Source organism: Dermatophagoides farinae, chromosome 4, assembly GCF_024713945.1.
Source record: "Dermatophagoides farinae isolate YC_2012a chromosome 4, ASM2471394v1, whole genome shotgun sequence".
NCBI lineage: Eukaryota > Metazoa > Arthropoda > Arachnida > Sarcoptiformes > Pyroglyphidae > Dermatophagoides > Dermatophagoides farinae.
In genome coordinates, this window is record NC_134680.1 from 2,597,363 (window position 1) to 2,616,413 (window position 19,051).

Here is a 19,051-nt window from a genome sequence, read left to right on the forward strand (position 1 = left end):
TCTCTCTCTCTCCCTCCAAAGAATTCTTTTTATTGTTTATACTATTACCCGAATTGATATCATCAAATACAACGTGACTGACTGACTGACTGACTATTCTATACGGTAATGATGATGATGATAATGATAGATTCCAACAACAACCGATTCTTTTGGGACCAAAGAAAAAAAAAATGGATCCAGAATAAAAAATGAAAACCCAATAATTTTAATTACAATAAAAATATTTTTTTTTCGTTTGTTTTGAGAACAAAGTTTTCTACATTTTTGAAAGTTATCATTTTCCATTACGACCAATTTATATGATGATGATATTGGTGGCGGTTATGTGGTGTATATGGGATTTTTTACTTTTTTCATCCACAAAAAAAAGAAAAAGTTTCATTAATTGTATAAGGAACAAATACACACAAAACAAAACGTTATTTCATGTATAAAATAACATGTATCGAATTCGTCCGGGAGAAGAAGAAAAAAATTCTGGAACCAAAATATTTCATATAGACATACATATGAAATCATAATTAATCGAAAATTAAAAATAAAATAAAAAAAAACAAAATTGAAATTGCTGTTTTAAACATCCGATCATCAAATAGCGAAATTGGAAAATTTTAAAAATGAAAAAACATCCTATTTCCATTACCAGAATGTTGATGTAAATTTGAATATCCGATTGATTGTGAAAACAAAAACAATTTATAAATCTGAAAATTTATTATAAAAGCAAATAAAAAAAAGAATAATAAAGCATGATAATTTTATGTGAAAATTCTGTCAATTTTATATAATTTTATAACATTATCATAAACACACACACACACACACACGGTGAAAATAAACGGACAAAATGCATCTGCTATTGCTGCTATAATTTCCGCTACTGATGATGATGATACTTTGGTTACCGGGTATTTTTTTTTTGTTTAATTCTTATCTTTTTTATTATTCACCATCCATTCCCAACTGACAAAATATTTTTTGCAGAAAATTTCCGAGAAAAAAAAGCATACCATTCTTTCACATAGAAAGATTTAAAAAAAAATAAAAGTTATAAAAGCTCCGGTTTTATCCATCTACCTACCTGCCTAATCTTGGGTGTATTATATAAACATCATCATCTTCATCGTTGTTTTTTTTTTTTTTTTTTTTTGGTTAAAAAAGAGAGAATATAACTAATTTAAAAAACAAAACAAAAACTTTTTTTTTGTAAAAAAAAATTGAATAACCTCTTTTTTCAACGAAATAAAAGAACTTCATATTAAATGATTAAAGATTTTTGTTTCATATTGTGATGAAAATGTAAAACGAAAACATGTCAGCAACTTTCTCGCTTAACAAAAAAAAAATTTTAACCGATATAAAACTATATATATGATGATTGAGCGAGTTTTTCAATTTCAAAAAATTGTCCTCCTCGACCTCTTTTCCAATCTGGCAACCTTAAGCAGAATGATAAAACAGAGACCGTCCAAACAGTTTTTGGCGGCGGTCGCCACCGGGAACTTGAACGAATTTTTTTTTCTTTTTCTCCCAACATATGTCCAAGATTGGATAAAAAAACTAAGCTATTGAAACGAACGTCACGGCTATATATATTATTTTTTCAAATAAAAGGATGTGTATTTTTGGTTGTCGTTTTTTTTTCATTTCCATTTTATTTCATTTCTTTCTAGTGATGTCATTTGTTTCACAAACAATAATGTCATGAAGAAGAAACCTAAGAAAGTAATGTGATGTTTTTTTCCCGTCAAAAGCCTATAGATATCAGACACAAATACAAATGAAAATAAAAGCTCATTAACCTAACCAAAATTTCATTGACAATTTTTCCATTTCAAAAGGATCATTATTATTGTTTGGACAGCTATGATGAATCTATCTATCTGTTTATTGTCATGAAAGATGAAAAAGAAAGAGAATAAAAATCTAAATTTAAAACCCCCCATTTCAACGTATATTCGATGTGATATAGTATTGATCAAAAATCCATAAATTAAGATTTGTCAAATAAAAAATCTCTGAATAACATCAAATCGCAGAATCAATATCTTTTCTCATCATGGGATATATTGGTTTTTACATAATAATACATCAAATATATTACGATGAATGTCTTTCGTATGATGCATGCGGATGAATGAATGAATGAGTGAGTGAGTGTGATCGATAACAACAAAAACAGAACAAGGATTCTCCATCAATATATGGGTATGTTATTATGGCTGGTTATATATAAAAAATGGTGAGGTTGTATAATGCATTGTATGGTATGTTTTGTGTGCGTACATACATACAAGATGAATATCCCTTGTGTGATGATGATGATGATCGTATACGACAACACAAAATGAGCCCGTTTTGTGTGTTTTCTCTGTGATATATATGAAAAAAAAAATAATGGCTATAGTGTGCGTGTTTTGTATATATGTGGTTATAATAGTTGCCTTGGAACGCAAAAAAAAAACAAATAATATAGCCGGTCCTTGGGTCTATTTTTTACTGTTGTTGCTCATGAGCATCATCATGTTCGATTCAAGACCAGAACGAGTATAAACAACAACAAAAAAAAACCTTATGTTCTTCGCCCACCACATATTTTCGTCATACATACATACATATAAAGCTATATATTGAATTGAACACCAGAAAAGAAAACCAAATTGAACCAGACAGCCAAACAGTCAACCAACCAACCATTACAGTGAATATATCACAAAAACACACACATGCATCATTCACCGAATTCAGACAAATGAAATTGCCAACAGAAGCAGTTGAAAATGAAAATATCAAGAAAATGAAAACTAAATTGAACTGAACTCACATGAAAAATACAAACACACCGTGAAAGAGCGTGAACCCATCATTATGTACAATCAACAACAATAACAACGAAATAAGAATCATCAAGCAACGAACGAAATTTTCTGTATTATAATCACACATCTTGAAACGGAATTTTTTCGTTGGTTTAACCGACAACGATTTTTTTTCATTCATAACCTTCTGATTATTGTCATCATCATCATCATATCAATTTTCAATCGTGGTGACAATAATTCTTATTTGAGTGTGAATGTTTTTATGTGTGTTTGTGATTGTGATTCGTGTTTGTTTTCGATATACAGCCCAAACAACTATTCAATTGAAAAATTTTTTTTGTTGTTTCACCGCTTTTCATTTTCCCGATGATCCAGAGGATGATGATGACGATGAACATCGATATGATTTGTTATTATTATTGATTCATAAACAACAATTCGATTCGATTTCGATTTTGTCATATTTTTTTCATGAGGAAAAAAAATTCATTTTCAATCTCTCTCGCTCGCTTGCTCATTGCATTTGTAACCACTATATATTGTGGTCGACACACACACATCATTATATTTTGTCAATCAAAGAATTCATTATTAACAAAATGATGAATAAATAGATCATTTTTTTTAATTTGTTCGAAAATTCATCATCGGTGGTACCGGTAATTCTCAATTTGCTTCGATCAATCAATATTCTTCAATAATAATCAATTAGTGTTTTAATTTCTTTTTTCATTTTCGGTTATATCGAAAATAGAATTTTTTTTCCGTTATTTGTTCCATTAAGTTTATTTATGTATTGTTGTTGTTTGTATAATTCCAACATGAAAAAAATTGTGTGTAAACACTTTTCTTTGTGTCTCATTATTTTGACACAAAAAACAAATGTCAAATGTTTGTTTTTTGTGTCAAAATAATGTTTGTTTATGATGTCATTTGAATCGTTGAATTGTCATCATCATCATCATCATTTGAAATTAAATATCAGGATCAGAAATTTTGTTTAGAAAATTTAGTACAAATTTTATTCTATTGTATTATATATTTATCTTTTATATTTATAGATTATCATTCTTTCGTCGAACGTTGTTGAATTTCAAAGAATATATTTGTTTCGTAAGAATTATAAAATCCTTTGAAATTGTTTGTATGTGTCTATGTGCAGAAAATAATCTTATTCACCAATAGTTTTATTCTTCATTGAGGATGATGATGATGATGATGATTCTGTGTTAAAAACACCATTAATCATCATCAATCAATCATATTCAAAAGAAGAAAAACCATAATACAAAATAGATAGATAATCCTCAGACCAAATGTTTTTTCTTTCGGTTTACATATCTGGGGGATATTCATGATGATGAAAATACGGAACAAAATCCTTTTTTCCGTTACTTTTCTCAGTTTCATCATTTGATCCAATCAAATAATGATAAAAGAAGAAAGAAATTCTATTTTTGATCTGGCCAATTTTCTCCATCTTCATCACCAACATTTATTGGATATCGATCTATTGATCGACCTATTCATGTCTGTAAATTAGCTAATTGAATCATTATAAATAATGATCATTATTAATATAGGGATTAATAAAAGAGAGAACGAGAAAGAGAGTGACATATAATCCACAAAAATTAAAAATAGAATGAGATTTGATGAACGATAACAGATCCTGATGATGATGATGATGATGTATCTAATAAAAATATTGGAAAAACAAAAATTACCGAAAACCGGATATTGAATCACAATGGCTTATCATTATCTATTGATACTGATGATTTAAAAAAAAATACCAAATCCGATTTCAAATCATCAAATTGATAATTTTCATAGCCAATTTTTTTTAATCATAAATTTTGACTCTGAAATTCTTTTTTTTCACCATCGATTACCATCATAATCCAATGGATAATGAATAAACATGTGAATGATACACGTACATGACATAGTACCCTAAACGTATTTGTCACTATTTCAACAAAAAATCATTCAATCAATCCATATATATAATTATAATAGATTTAATCACTACCACTTGCACTATACAAACGAATTGATTAGAAATAATGATAATAATCAATCTATATATCGATCAGTTAAAAATCACGACGATCAAGGCTAAATAGATAAACTGTAGTGTAATTTTTTTTTCTGATTTAAGTTTGGCGTCATTTTCATTTCTTACTAAATAGGATTTTCTTTTCACTTTTTTTTCTGGTTGTTTTTTTTACGACAGCCCAAAAAAAATAACTAAATTACCAAACTATTAAAAATTAGAAAGAAGAAAGAAATAAACTTGTCATTCTGGTATTTTTTTTCATCATCATCATCATCATCATTATTAACTTAACTAAGTAAAAACGTTCAATAAATCAAAAATTGATTGACATCAAAATCGACAACATTTTTTTCTGATTGAGTGATTAAAATGGATACCATACCACAAGATCAATCATTTTATTCAAGAATTTTGCAATTGTTTTTTCCCAATAATTTTTCTTAATCTTGATAAGATTTCCTATTGATTTTTTTCTTTTTTCTTTCTTTCTCACGTTTTTCAATTATTATTATTTTCTTGTGTCGGTGCTACGGCTGCTAATAATACTTGTCAATCAATCAATTCCGAATTGTGGAATAAAAAAAAAAAAAGATTTTCTTATCATCATCACCATCATCAACATCATTTATTATACAAAATAATAATAAAACACGCATACAAACCGTACGGCAGATTTTTTTTTCATTGTGTACAGAAAAACAGCGTGAACAATAAATAAATCGTCCAAAGCTGGAGTTGATGGAATTAGAGAATATAGTTGCCAATACTGTGTATCTCAAGGCTCGTGAAGGTAAGAGATAATGGTATAATCACTGAAAAAAATGAAATATTTCATTTTATTTTCATTTTAAATTGAAAATTTTCAAATTTTCTTTCTCTCTTTCTCTAATTAATTTAATGTTTTTTTTGTTGTTGTTCTCGTTGTTCTGGTGATTACATTCATTCATTCATTCATATGCACAGACAGTAATAAAGGCAGAAGTAAAAAATGGAAAAAATTATTACAACTTCCACATATTACACAATGCCTATATCTGAAGGATAAATTAGGTTTGTTGTTGTTGTTGTTATTATTATTATTATGAATATTTCATTTCATTTATTTGAATTCTTTTTTTTAATGATTTTTTCCACATTTTTTTGTTATTAATTTTCATCTTTCCCTTGTATAAAAATGATAATAATCATTATTATGATTATGATGATGTATATTCACATTAATGAGAATAATTCTTTTTTTTTTTGTCAAATTCACATCATTCTCATTGTCATTATTATTATTGTTATTTGCCCATGAAAAAAACGGGAGATTATTCTGTCATACTGATTCTAGTTTTTTTCATTTTATTTGCATTTATTCTGATTTTTTTTCCTCGTTTTGTTTTTGTTTTGTTTTTCTGTTTTCGTTAGATATTCATTATCGATACATTGTCGAGCTTCAACCGATTGGTCGTCTATTGTTTCGTAAATTCTGTGAAACAACTAAACCTTCATATCATAATTGTAATCTATTTCTCGATGCTCTGGTGATTAATATTTTAATTTAATTTTTTTAAAAAAAATTTTATTTTTTGACTATTTATTTATCTAATTCTTGTGTATTTGTTTGATTTTTTTTATAGGAAAATTACGAATTATCAGAAGAAAAGGAAAAAACTGCCAAAAAAATTATACATACATTTTTGATTTCGGATGAAAGTTCGAACTTTGTTGAAATTATTTCCACAGAAATTATTGAACGTTGTCTACGGAATTCATCGAATGCAACCAAAGGATTATTTGCCGATTGTTCATTGTAAGTTATGATGAATTTGGTTTTATTATTTTTATTATTGTCGTTAATGTTGATGTTGTTGTTGTTGTTGTTGATGTTTTTCAAAACTTTTTTTTTTTGCTTTTCATTCTCAATGTTGTTTCATTCATTCTATTAATTTTTTATTATTTACATTTCAGCTATGTTAAACATTATCTTTCTGAAAAACCATTCAAAGAATTTGAGAATAGTAAATATTTTCAACGATATTTACAATGGAAAGCATTAGAATTACGTCCGGTTACAAGCAAAACATTTCGTATGTATCGGGTACTTGGAAAAGGAGGATTTGGTGAAGTCTGTGCTTGTCAGGTTCGTGCTACAGGCAAGATGTATGCATGTAAAAAATTGGAGAAAAAACGTATTAAAAAACGTAAAGGCGAACAGATGGTTTTGACTGAAAAACAAATCCTACAGAAAGTGAATTCACGTTTTATCGTTAGTCTTGCATATGCATATGAAACGAAAGAATTTCTTTGCTTAATATTGACCATTATGAATGGTGGTGATCTTAAATTTCATATCTATAATATGGGTGGGGAACCTGGCTTCAGTATACAACGATCTCGTTTTTATGCGGCTGAAATTACATTGGGATTTGAACATCTACATTCGCTTGGTATTGTTTATCGTGATTTAAAACCGGAAAATATCCTACTTGATGATCATGGCCATGTGCGTATTTCGGATCTTGGTTTAGCTGTTGAAATACCTGAAAATGAGATGGTACGTGGCCGAGTCGGTACCGTTGGTTATATGTCACCAGAAATTGTTGATAATGAAAAATATTCATATAGTCCTGATTGGTTTAGTCTTGGCTGTTTAATATATGAAATGATTGAAGGTAAAGCACCGTTTCGTGCACGTAAAGAAAAAGTTAAACGTGAAGAAGTGGAAAGACGTATTAAATATGAAGATGAAATCTATTCAAAAAAATTTACTGAAGACTCTATGTTAATCTGTAGACAGGTATGAATTCATTTTTTTAAATTATTTCATTTTCAATTTTTCATTTCATCCTGTGTTTACCTTATGAAAAAAAATCGATAGTTATTGCAGAAAAAAGTCAGAGATCGACTTGGATGTTCAAATGATCGATATGGATCTCGTGAAGTAAAAAATCATATTTTTTTCATGGATATCAATTGGAAAAGACTTGAAGCTGGACTACTTGAACCTCCGTTTGTGCCCGATGTAAGTTTAAAAATCGATCAGATTGATTCTGTTTATGTTTTCATTTTTGTTTTTTTCCCATTCCTTTTCAGCCACATGCTGTTTATGCCAAAGATGTTCTTGATATTGAACAATTTTCAACAGTTAAAGGTGTTAATATTGATTCATCGGATGATCAATTCTATAGTAAATTCAATACTGGTTGTGTATCGATACCTTGGCAAAATGAAATAATCGAAACCGATTGTTTCGAAGAGCTAAGTGCATTCGGTGGTCCATATGGTGATGAATTAACTCCCGATCTAATCATAACGAATGGACCACCCGAAATTGAAGATAATTATAATTTTTGTTTTCCATTTCTACGTAAACATCGACATAAAAACCATACAAAAATGATGAATGAAATGAATGCCAATAATAAATTGTTAAAAATTCCAAATAATGAATCTGACCTGATGACAACGACCGAATCTAGCCAAACAACAACAACAACTTAGTCGGACCAAAAAAAAAAAAAAACCTGAATGATTTCCTCAATCCAATTCTGAATGATGAAACTGTGTAAAGTACGAAATGTAATAATAATCTAATTATTTTATTTCTACCCGTTCTTTCTCTACTTAAAACCAAATGAATAATGTAACAATTTTTGTTTTGTTTTGTTTACAATAACTCATTTATCCTCGAACAATCCTCATTCAAATCATTATCATTCCATTTTTTCTTCATTTTTCTCGCATCATTGATGAATGTGTTTTTTGTGTGATTTTTTTCAATTTTACACATTTTTTCAACCTTTTTTTCTTATTTTTTTTTCTTTAATAATTCTGATATTTTAAAGAAGAAAAAAATCCATTATTATTATTGTTTTTATTTTCTCCTTTTTCTTCATCATTTTTTTCTGTTTTTTCATTGTCAATACGCGAAAGAATCGTTATCTATCTAATAATCTATTTATTGATCATTATATCATGTCATTTTTCAAAAATCTATTCTGTAAATATGAATAAAAGATAAGAAATGTCCATAAATGACAGTACATAGTGAAAAAAGAATAATTTGATCAATCATTTTTTTTCTATCGATGATGATGTATTTTTTTTCATATGATTATTCATCACTTTCCGGTTGTAATCTGGTACTCAATAAATTCAATGATGTTGTTTGTGTTTCTATTCATGTTTCATTCTATTCACAGTTTTTTCATTTCGTTTTAGTGTTCGAACTGTATTGAATCAATCAATGTCATTGCAACGAAAATTTTGCATAATAATAATATTATTATATAATGCCCGATTCGAATGTAAACACAAACATTCAAAGACGACCAAAGATGATAGAGACTGAGAATTTAAAAAAATACTTTAAACATAAAATATCTAAAAATAAAGAGACACAGAGAAAACAAAGTTTTTGTTCTCATCCAAAACTATAGTTTTCAATCGTCGTCGTTTTTTTTTATTTTTTCTTAGATCGAATTTTATTTCTGTCACGTCTTACATTTTTTTCCCATACAAAATGAACATACCAGAAAACAAGACTAGGAATTTTTTTTTAGAAAACGAAACGAAAAAAAATTCATCAAAATGTCCATTTGAAACAACAAACAAATGAATGAATTGAACAACAAAAAAAAAACAAAACAAAATCATTCTAAGAAGAAAAGAAATTCTTGTTTTTGTTTTCGTCGTAATGAAATGAAATTATTTAATAGAATCAATGAATATAGCCGATATTTTTTTGTCAGTTCTATATGAGAATCATCACAACGAACATCAAATTGTATTTCAAAATAGAGAAAAAAAATTCCAACAATTTTATTTTTGCTGACCCTATAATAAAAATTTTATATTTTCATCATCATCATCAGCAGCAGCAGCAGCTCTGGAAACAACAAATTTTATCATTATCACTGTTATCATTAAATAAAAAAAAAGATTAATCTGTGTTCTCGAATACAATAATAATAATAGAATAGAATGTCAATTCGAATGTTGTCATCGGAGAAAAGAAAGAACAAAAACATTCGAAACATTCTTGAAAAAAAGAACGAAAAATCAAAACAAATTCTTCGAAAACAGCTAATAAGAATAATTAGATTTTAGCTTTTTTCATCAAACTTTTTTTTTTGCTGTTTGGTTAATAAGAAATGAACGAATCAATTTCTCAATCATCATCATCATCATCATCATCCTTTATTTAAGTTTTTCTAAAGTAAGTAGTAGTTTAATTTTCTGAAACAAATTCAATTTAAAACACTAATTCTTTATCTATTTCATTTTTTGAACATTGTATATGAATGTATGAAAATAATAATAATTTTTTTTTGATTAATAACTTGGTAAAATATGATTAACTGGATTTATAAAGATTTGGCCATCACTTGTTTAATATTGATGGAATTTTCTCTTTCTATGTTGGCTAAAATAAGAAAAAAAATAGATCATTAATCCAAAAAGCAATTTCATGTTTCAAATCGAGCATATAATGGACATATTGACATTTCAAATTTCTTGTATTATTGACACACAGTATATTAGACCGGGATTACGAATCCAATCGAATCGTTGATCATGAATCGTTAACAAATTTTCGTAAACAAGTTTTTTTTTCCAATTCTGGCGAATTTTGTATTTGTTTTTTTTTCTTTTTTGGTTCAGCTATTCCAATACATACATTTGTCATTTTCAATAATATAAAACAAAATGACCCCGAAGCTTTGATTATTTTTTTGGGCTTGCAGTTATCATTGTTGAATTTGAATAAATCAAAACAGAAAAAAGTAATAATGTTTAGGGATTATGATGTTGATGTATTCTTTAGGAATCGATAAATATTTTATGGGCATTTTGAATATTGAAATGGTTTTTTTGTTTTCGTTTCAGACAACCTTTATATATGAAGTTTATTACTATTGGTTGTTGTCATTGTTTGTTGAATTTGATGATGAACATTGACATGACAATAACGGTTAGTTACAGTATTTTTTTTTGTTCTTGAATCACAATTCATTTAAATCTCATTTTTACATCAGTTTGTCAATATTCTGATAATATTATTTTGGATTGTTGGACAAATATTTACAAAATGCCATTATTCATTTTTTTTTTGTTTTCGTATGTGAATCACTGGAAAAAGCCGGTGGCCGAATACACTCCAACATTAGTGATTTCTTTGATAAGTGATTAAAAAATGTCTATTATTTTATTAATTCAATTTTTTTTAATCAATTGATATTTCATTTGTATCAATAAAAGTTTCAATATATCGGCTTAATATTAAGGGAGAAAGGAAATAAAATTGGGGGTAAAAAATGTGCTGCAACAATTGTAAACAACAATATCGATAGTCATTTTCGATAGATCGATTTTAATTTTGAAGAGTATACTCATCACCACACGATCATGATGAAATTTATTCATTGTTTCTATGGCTAACTTTTGAATAAGCGCTGACTGTAAACGTCACCAACAACAATTATTCAACGAATATAGTATGTAGCCACAATTTAATAACCACCATGGTTATCAATCATTTGTTTGCAGTTCGGCGGCTTTTAATTGGTCATTCATTACGATTCGTTAGAACAATAGATAACAAACAGTGGTTGCCAGCAATTAACGTTGTTCAATTTCATATAAGATCTCAACCAAATCATCGTAATGATCGACGTCAAAGTCAATCAACTAGAAAACGAATCAACGAAAGACAATCATTCGGGAATGGATCAAATTCTGGTGTTTATGCTGTGGCCATAGTACTCTCATCAATCCTTGCTATTTATGTTTACGAACGATGGAACAAAATAAAACGTCATTCTTTGACTAATAGCGGCCGACCTATACTCTGTAAATCAATACCTGATCATAATGACAAAGTTGGTGAATTGACCGTTGACGACAACCAACGGCAATCAGGTCAAAAGTTTAAAGCAAATTCTGCCACATTCTCGTCGATGAATGTTATAGCCGATATTGTAGAACAAGCATCACCTTCAGTAGCTTACATCGAAGCCTTTCAAAGATGTGCCAGTTCATTTGCACCAATGGCCATGATGTCTGTATCGTCTGGTTCAGGATTCCTTGTGGCTGATGATGGTCACGATTCAGGCATCATTTTAACAAACGCTCATGTCATAGCCAATTGTCAACAAGTGGTCATTCGATTTGATGATGATCGACGGATACAAGGCCAAGTCGAATTCATCGATGAACGACTCGATTTAGCCACTGTTCGAGTGCCGTTATCCGAAGTAAGCCATCTTAAACCCATCAGATTGTTGGATGATTCGAAAAACGTTCGACCGGGCGAATGGGTGATTGCAGTTGGAGCACCGTTTACATTATCCAACACAGTAACCGTAGGGGTTGTCTCTTCCATATCACGAGCTGGACGCGATTTAGGCATTCGAGAAAGTGTCGAATATATCCAAACGGATGCATCGATTAACATCGGTAATAGTGGTGGTCCATTACTAAATTTAGATGGTGAAGCCATTGGTATCACCACTCTAAAAGTTGGCGAAGGCGTATCATTTGCAATACCGGCCAATTATGCTCGAAATTTTCTTAGCCAATGTACATCATTACGACATGGTAACCATTCTATACATTCGAATAGACTTGATCCGCTGGCAACAAATAGACCGAAACTGTATATTGGTTTTACGATCATAACATTAACCGAACAATTGATGGAATCATATCGACGACATGGTCATAATCGTTCTGATTCTCTACCCGACGATTTACGATCTGGTGTCATGGTTTACAGAGTTGTTCAAGGTTCACCTGCTCACCTGTAAGTGTCTTAATTAATGAATGGAAATTTTTTTAAAAATTTTCTCTCCTATTTAGGGGTGGATTAAAAAACGGTGATATTATTGTGTCCATCAATGGACAACCAGTGCATTCTGCCGAAGAAGTATATAAAATATTGCAACAAGATGGTCATCATAATACGATAATCGAAATGGAATTTCAAGTGAAAAGAGATCATGGGCAAGATTTAACGCTTAAAGTTAGGCCACAATTGATCATGGATCATTGATCATTTGAAATTGTAATTTGTATTTATTATTATTTTCTTAATTATTTTGTTATTTTTGTTTTAAATATATTACAAATGTTCATCATTTACATAAATCATCAATTCTTTATACATGATTATGATAATGATAGATCCAAAAAATAATGAATCATTATAATGATCAATAGTGTAGCATAGTAGTTATCGATCATTAGCATCGATGATCCGGATGTTATAGCCGATGTAGATACAAAATTGTTTGAACTATAAAAATCATCAACCACGATAATACGGTTACCCATATTACGATGTGTGTATGATTGATAGTAAACAATATCCGGTACGCTTGCATTCGGTGTCCATTGTAAAATCTGTGCACTAGTAGTTGAATCACAATAGAATTGTAAACGATTTCGATATTGAATAAAATTCAAATAACGATTCGTATCAGCTCGACGTTTATCAAAATAGCTATCGCTATTATCATACGTTTCGTTAGATGTTGTTGATGATGGTATACGCCATACACACAAACGACCAGCCGATGTAGGACTAGGTCTACCTCGACGATCAAATTCAACACCTGCATAAACGGTGAATCGTTTTCGTTCAATTTCGGTTAATTCTGTGTAGCCACCATGTGGATCATTAGTTATGTACAATGGATTATATAATTCAGCTTGTTGTGGATTGTTTCCACCTTCCACTCTGAACGTATAGGTACGGCCACGTTTTACGTAAAGAATAGGTGCTAATAAACCATTTATATACCAAACAAGATTAGGTGATGCTTGACCGGTGGAACCATAATAACCACGAAGACCACCAGAATCACCTAATCGTGCATAGAATGTGGTCATAGTTCGATTCAACAATCGTAATGGACCCCATGGCTTTGTGATCAACGATGAAGTTTGTGACAAAATCGGATTAGATGATTGTTGTTGTTGCTGTTGCTGTGATTGTTCCAATAGATCGGATCGAGGTGTTGTGAAATGAAAACAATTACGTTCAGCTTTTCGGCCAAATACAATCGATTTATCATGTTTAGGATAAAGATAATGAAATCCTGGCTGTTTCATAGTCGTTTGTGTTAGTTTTCCAACAGCCCATACAATAAACGTAGTTTTTGATTTGTCTAAAATTCGATCTCCTTCGTCGCCAACATTTTGTAGATTACGTCGATAGGTTATCCGTGTCAGAGAATCTTGTCGTTCGAATAGATTCACTTGATAATTATCTACACCACCCACTTTTTCATCTGGACATACACCACGATAATGGCCCAATATATTTGTACAAGGGAAAGTTCCGGTAATGTTATAATCACGTGTAAAACCTAAATGTGTTTCCATATATGCAATAGCAACATCTGAACCAATCATACGGCTTGAATTATTGGATCCAGAAATACCGAATGCCATATAATCATCTTTTTTCAATTGACCAATCAATTCGAAAGTGATCTGAGGACCAAACACTTCCCAATTAACCTGTAGTCGTTGATGAAGTTGTTCACAATTTGGTAAACGTGATTCAATTTTGATCACCGTTGTTAGTGCCGGTGGTATATTTAATTCTGCCGGTATAATGACTGAGCCTAAATTTTCCGAAAGTTCTTGATCCCAAACTGAAATATAGTTGATATCAAATATGGTCATATTGCCGGGCAATTCAAGGATGAGTAAATCATTTCGATATGGTCCTAATGGTTCGAGATATCCAAGTTCATTCGGTATTCGTTCACCAGCCGAATTAGGTTGTGGTCCTTGGCCTACCCAGAAATAAGCTTGTTTCCGATATCCATCATATGTGAAAGATGGTATCCGTATAGTTTTAGCATCCACAATAACTAAAGGTTCGGATTCGATTCCATTGGATAGTTGTGAGAATTCAGCTATCGTTTGTGGTGCAGGCGGTAAGAATCCTTCCGGTATGAAAATATCAGCAAAATTTTTCTGTGAACGAATATCCCATATGGCAAACCAACGTATCGTATGTATGGTTTTATCATCAGGTAATCGTATCCTTATGCTACGATTAATATATTGACGTAATTTATTCGTTCTACCAGTTTCATCGGGTACAATAAAACCAACATTACTAGGCAATACAGTAGCACCAACCCAGAAATAAGCATCTGTAAACCAAAAAATAAAAAATTAATCAATCAATCTGTTTATAAACATTAATGTTAAATGACTGACCGGAAGCAAGACCATCGTAGAAAAAATCTTTAATAAGTATGGTTCGTTCATCGATAGCATAAAGTTCGCCCGATACTTGATGAGCGTATGAATTAAGTTTTCCAATGTGAGCACCTTTATATTCCAGATGATTATTGGACATTTGACCATGTACAATGGATAACAACATCACATTGACCGAAACAAGCCATATCAATCGGATGGAAACATTCATACTTGTCGTTGTTATTTTCACAGATCGACTGGATAATATTCTGTTGAATATATGAATTCAATTTATTTGTGGATGAAATCATCCACCATTCATAATGATTTGATTCAATTGGTTCGCTATAAAAACACAACGATAATATTACGTTGATTATGTCATCATCACAATGGCCTAAGCTGTGTTCTTTGAAAAAAGTCATCAAGTTGTTAGCTCAAAACTACGCAAACACACACACATCATTTGATAGTGGTGGTGTTGACCTAGTTGCATCATCTTTGAAGTCACACAAATACTGTTAGAACTTGTTTAGCTGCTTCTCATTTTTTTTCTTCGACTTTCTTATATATTAACTTTAAATTCTCAACTCAACAGAAAGAAATTATTCGAAAAAATAGACAATCTAGAATAGGTGTGTTTCTAATGTGTAAACATTTTTTTTATTTATTTATAAAAGATTAATAATTAATAATTATCAGTTTGTGTAATGGAAACTGTTTATGAAATTATTGATAATAAAGATTCTTTGGTCGAAATAATCGATTCGTCATTACTTTATTTCAGGAGAAGCTGTTGAAAATATATTTTTTTTTTTGTAAAAAAATTAATTGTAAATGAAAACAAAATAATCATACCTTCAATTCCGTATTGCGAGTATTCGAAACAACATTAAATAATCGTTTACGATTGTTAGCATCCGAAAGTAGATCTTTCCATCTAGGATTATTTTTAAATGATTCGTTATGTAAACATATAAATAATGATGATCGGGCTCGGGTTAATGCCACATTCATTCGTTGTTGATCACGAACAAAACCAATCGATCCTTTTTGATGATTCGTATTGTAGGCCCGAACACATGATAGAATAATGATATCACATTCTCGTCCTTGGAAGGCATCCACCGTTTCAATCTGGATATGTTCCAGCCATTTATCTGGAATTTTATTTTTCAATCCCTCTTTTATGGCCCTTTTTTGTTCACGATAGTATGTAATCACACCAATAGATATAGCAGGACGATTTTCTGAATTATTATTGTTGCAATCGATTTTATTCAATATTTCTATCAATAGTTTGCATATAAATTTAACTTCGAAAGCATTTAATTTTGATTGGTTCGAAGATGATTCTTTTGAATCGGTAATGTTGAACACAAAATACGGATGAAAATTTATATGGGGATTATAGCCACTATTAGTTGCCGTTAGTAATGTTGATTCATAGAAATGTTTGGAAGGAAAGCTACAAATTTCTTTATGCATACGAAATTGTTTCGTAAGACGCATAATTAATGGTGCATGTTCATCCGAATTTGATTGTTGTAAATGTAGATAAAACCGTTCCAAAAATGATCGGCCATAACCGGCACGATGAGCACAACGAGATATAACAGTAGCGGGTAATTGTAATGGATCTCCAATCATAATAACTTTAGTTATGGATTCATAAAGGAAAGGCATCAAAAATTCAGGTTCACTACATTGAGATGCTTCATCGATAATCAAACAACGGATGGCCATTTTTGAATAATTAAATGATGTGGAATGTGATCGGAACATATTCAATGATGAATGTTGGCTACTAGCCAATGTGGTTAAAATTATATCTGCATCACATATGAGACGATCACGTACGTTGGTTCGTTTCTCAAATTTTGGGAATTTTTTATCTTTTTCATTATTATCCGTATTTTTCAGACTGTTCAGATAGTCGGTTTGAATCTTTTCAAAATTATAATTTGTTAATGACTCAATTTCGTATGGTAACATATCTGTATGAATATCTCGAGGTTGTCCAATGCGTACCATTCGAAGTGGACGGCCATTCGGAAGAAATGTATCTTTTTCTTCTAATAAACGTAATCCGATTGCATCGATAGCACCATTACTTGGTGCACATATCATTATACGTAATGGATATTTCGGTGTTGTATTTTTGTCCATAAGATTAGATAGAATATTTTTGACAATACCTAATAATGTATGCGTTTTACCAGTACCGGGTGGACCTTGTATCATAAGCATACGAAATTTTATATGTGGTAACATCATCATCTTCAATGATGCCATAATAATATTCTGTTGTTGGACAGTATATCGATGCGTATCGCATAATTGAAATGATTTCACATGTAATTCATTTAAACTTGTTTGAAAGCAACATAATTCTGTATTAAGTTCGATTAATGATTTAAACAAATTGGCTCGATGTGATTCCAGATAGGTGAGCGTTTCGAAAAGCCGTAAAGAAGGCCGTAAATAGAACAATGGTTTGATAAGCCATTGATCGTCTTCCAGTGATAATTTGGTTGATTTATCATTATTTTTATTGTTATTATATCTCATAATTTCATATCTAAGCCATTGGCCATCATTTCGATATTCAATTTCCACATCATTAATGAATCCCACGTAAGATTCATTTTGTTTGGCATTATTATCACCCATTTTCGATCCAATGATAACAATATAATTGAGGAAATGATGTTGCTCGAAAACTAGATCAAGTGTACGTTTACATTTGAATATTTCATGTACAAAACTATAGGAAAAATTTTCATCGTCCTCATCAATTTGATTCTTACAGACCATTGTTAATAAGAATTCTGATTGAGATTTCTGTTCAGGTTTCGGTTGAAAAACTGCTTGCATGATTTGAGCAAATGTATTTATAGTGATTAAAGCCAAATTGTCCATTTTATAACGTGAGATTGAACCATAACGCAATTTCATACCGTTTTTGAGTAATGTTTCTAATTTGAATGGTAATTTAGTAATTTCATACGATTTTTTTATATTATCAATGTAGCGTTCTTCTAACGAATTGAAATCAACAATTTGATGTTTATTTTCCATGTTAAAAAGGCTTGGGTTGATCGATAAAAAAGGAAATAGAAAAAGATTTTTATCATAATGAGATATGAAATTATTTTGTTGAATTGGACCCAAAACAGGCCGTTCAGGTGTATATGGTGTAGGCGAGAATGCTCTACCAATTATGAAATGTGATTGTTTCGTTTGCTGATCTGATTGATTCGCAATGGATTCTTGCTGTTTCAAATTATTTGAACGAAATTTCTTCCTTTTTTCGATATTGTTTCTCACAAATTCGATGCCAGTATCGCTTGTACGTTTAACACGTTTAGTTTGATGGCAATCATTACCTTTTGATGATGTAAGTTGTTTCAATAATGGCCTTGGACTTGGCGGTATATCATATTTCGAATCTAATGGTTTATCATCATTTTTTTCTTTTAGATGATCTTTTAGACAATCATTTATCTTCTTATTAGGTGGTATCATTTTTTTCAACGTCTTAGTATTAGCACGAGGAGATTTTCGTTGATTGTCCATTTTATGTTTATTGGTTAGATTGCATCATTTTAGGACTAGATGAATAATTACAATGATCATTAATTAAATTCAAATCGGAAAAAATAATCGGATATTGTGACCGTTCTTTGTAAATATTATTCGGCTTTATAATGGTCGATAATAATTTATCGGTCATGATTCAAAAATTTGATTCGGTTTATAAACAAACAAAAAAGTTGACAACCGTTTTTCGAAAAAAAAAAAAAAATACGAAAACACATTTGATCGAATCGAATGTCAGTTTGCATTCTATATTTCTGCTGCTTTTATTATCACACATTGAAAACTTGTTGCGCGCTTTTATTTTGCCTCTTCCACTCTCAAAAAAAAGAAGCACACACATGTTTATTTTAAT

General features: G+C 30.2%; 4 protein-coding genes across 6 annotated transcripts; 2 read left to right on the top strand and 2 right to left on the bottom strand.

Moving 5' to 3' along the window:
* Positions 1 to 2,315: 2,315 nt before the first annotated feature.
* LOC124491192 (G protein-coupled receptor kinase 2) lies at positions 2,316 to 8,748 on the top strand. Of its 3 annotated transcripts, none has more exons than XM_075730029.1 (8): positions 2,316 to 3,484; positions 5,479 to 5,677; positions 5,851 to 5,937; positions 6,298 to 6,413; positions 6,510 to 6,682; positions 6,841 to 7,669; positions 7,751 to 7,894; positions 7,966 to 8,748. In XM_075730029.1, the coding sequence occupies exons 2-8, from the start codon at positions 5,626 to 5,628 to the stop codon at positions 8,371 to 8,373; spliced, it is 1,809 nt and encodes a 602-aa protein (XP_075586144.1). In that variant the 5' UTR covers positions 2,316 to 3,484; positions 5,479 to 5,625; the 3' UTR covers positions 8,374 to 8,748. The 3 variants fall into 3 exon arrangements, with proteins under 3 accessions (XP_075586144.1, XP_075586145.1, XP_075586146.1); XM_075730030.1 differs by having other exon boundaries at positions 2,722 to 2,932; XM_075730031.1 differs by having other exon boundaries at positions 2,872 to 3,484; positions 5,560 to 5,677.
* Positions 8,749 to 11,287: 2,539 nt separating this feature from the next.
* Positions 11,288 to 13,020, top strand: LOC124491194 (serine protease HTRA2, mitochondrial). Its single transcript, XM_047053820.2, has 2 exons — positions 11,288 to 12,676; positions 12,733 to 13,020. Exons 1-2 carry the CDS (start codon positions 11,397 to 11,399, stop codon positions 12,923 to 12,925), a joined length of 1,473 nt encoding a protein of 490 aa, XP_046909776.1. The 5' UTR covers positions 11,288 to 11,396; the 3' UTR covers positions 12,926 to 13,020.
* On the bottom strand, positions 12,929 to 15,607 carry LOC124500488 (protein Skeletor, isoforms B/C). Its single transcript, XM_075730028.1, has 2 exons — positions 15,112 to 15,607; positions 12,929 to 15,044 (listed from the first exon to the last, which is right to left on the bottom strand). The coding sequence occupies exons 1-2, from the start codon at positions 15,323 to 15,325 to the stop codon at positions 13,042 to 13,044; spliced, it is 2,217 nt and encodes a 738-aa protein (XP_075586143.1). The 5' UTR covers positions 15,326 to 15,607; the 3' UTR covers positions 12,929 to 13,041.
* Positions 15,608 to 15,734: 127 nt separating this feature from the next.
* Positions 15,735 to 18,946, bottom strand: LOC124489865 (uncharacterized). Its single transcript, XM_075730027.1, has 2 exons — positions 15,955 to 18,946; positions 15,735 to 15,889 (listed from the first exon to the last, which is right to left on the bottom strand). The coding sequence occupies exons 1-2, from the start codon at positions 18,673 to 18,675 to the stop codon at positions 15,875 to 15,877; spliced, it is 2,736 nt and encodes a 911-aa protein (XP_075586142.1). The 5' UTR covers positions 18,676 to 18,946; the 3' UTR covers positions 15,735 to 15,874.
* Between the last annotated feature and the right edge of the window lie 105 nt (positions 18,947 to 19,051).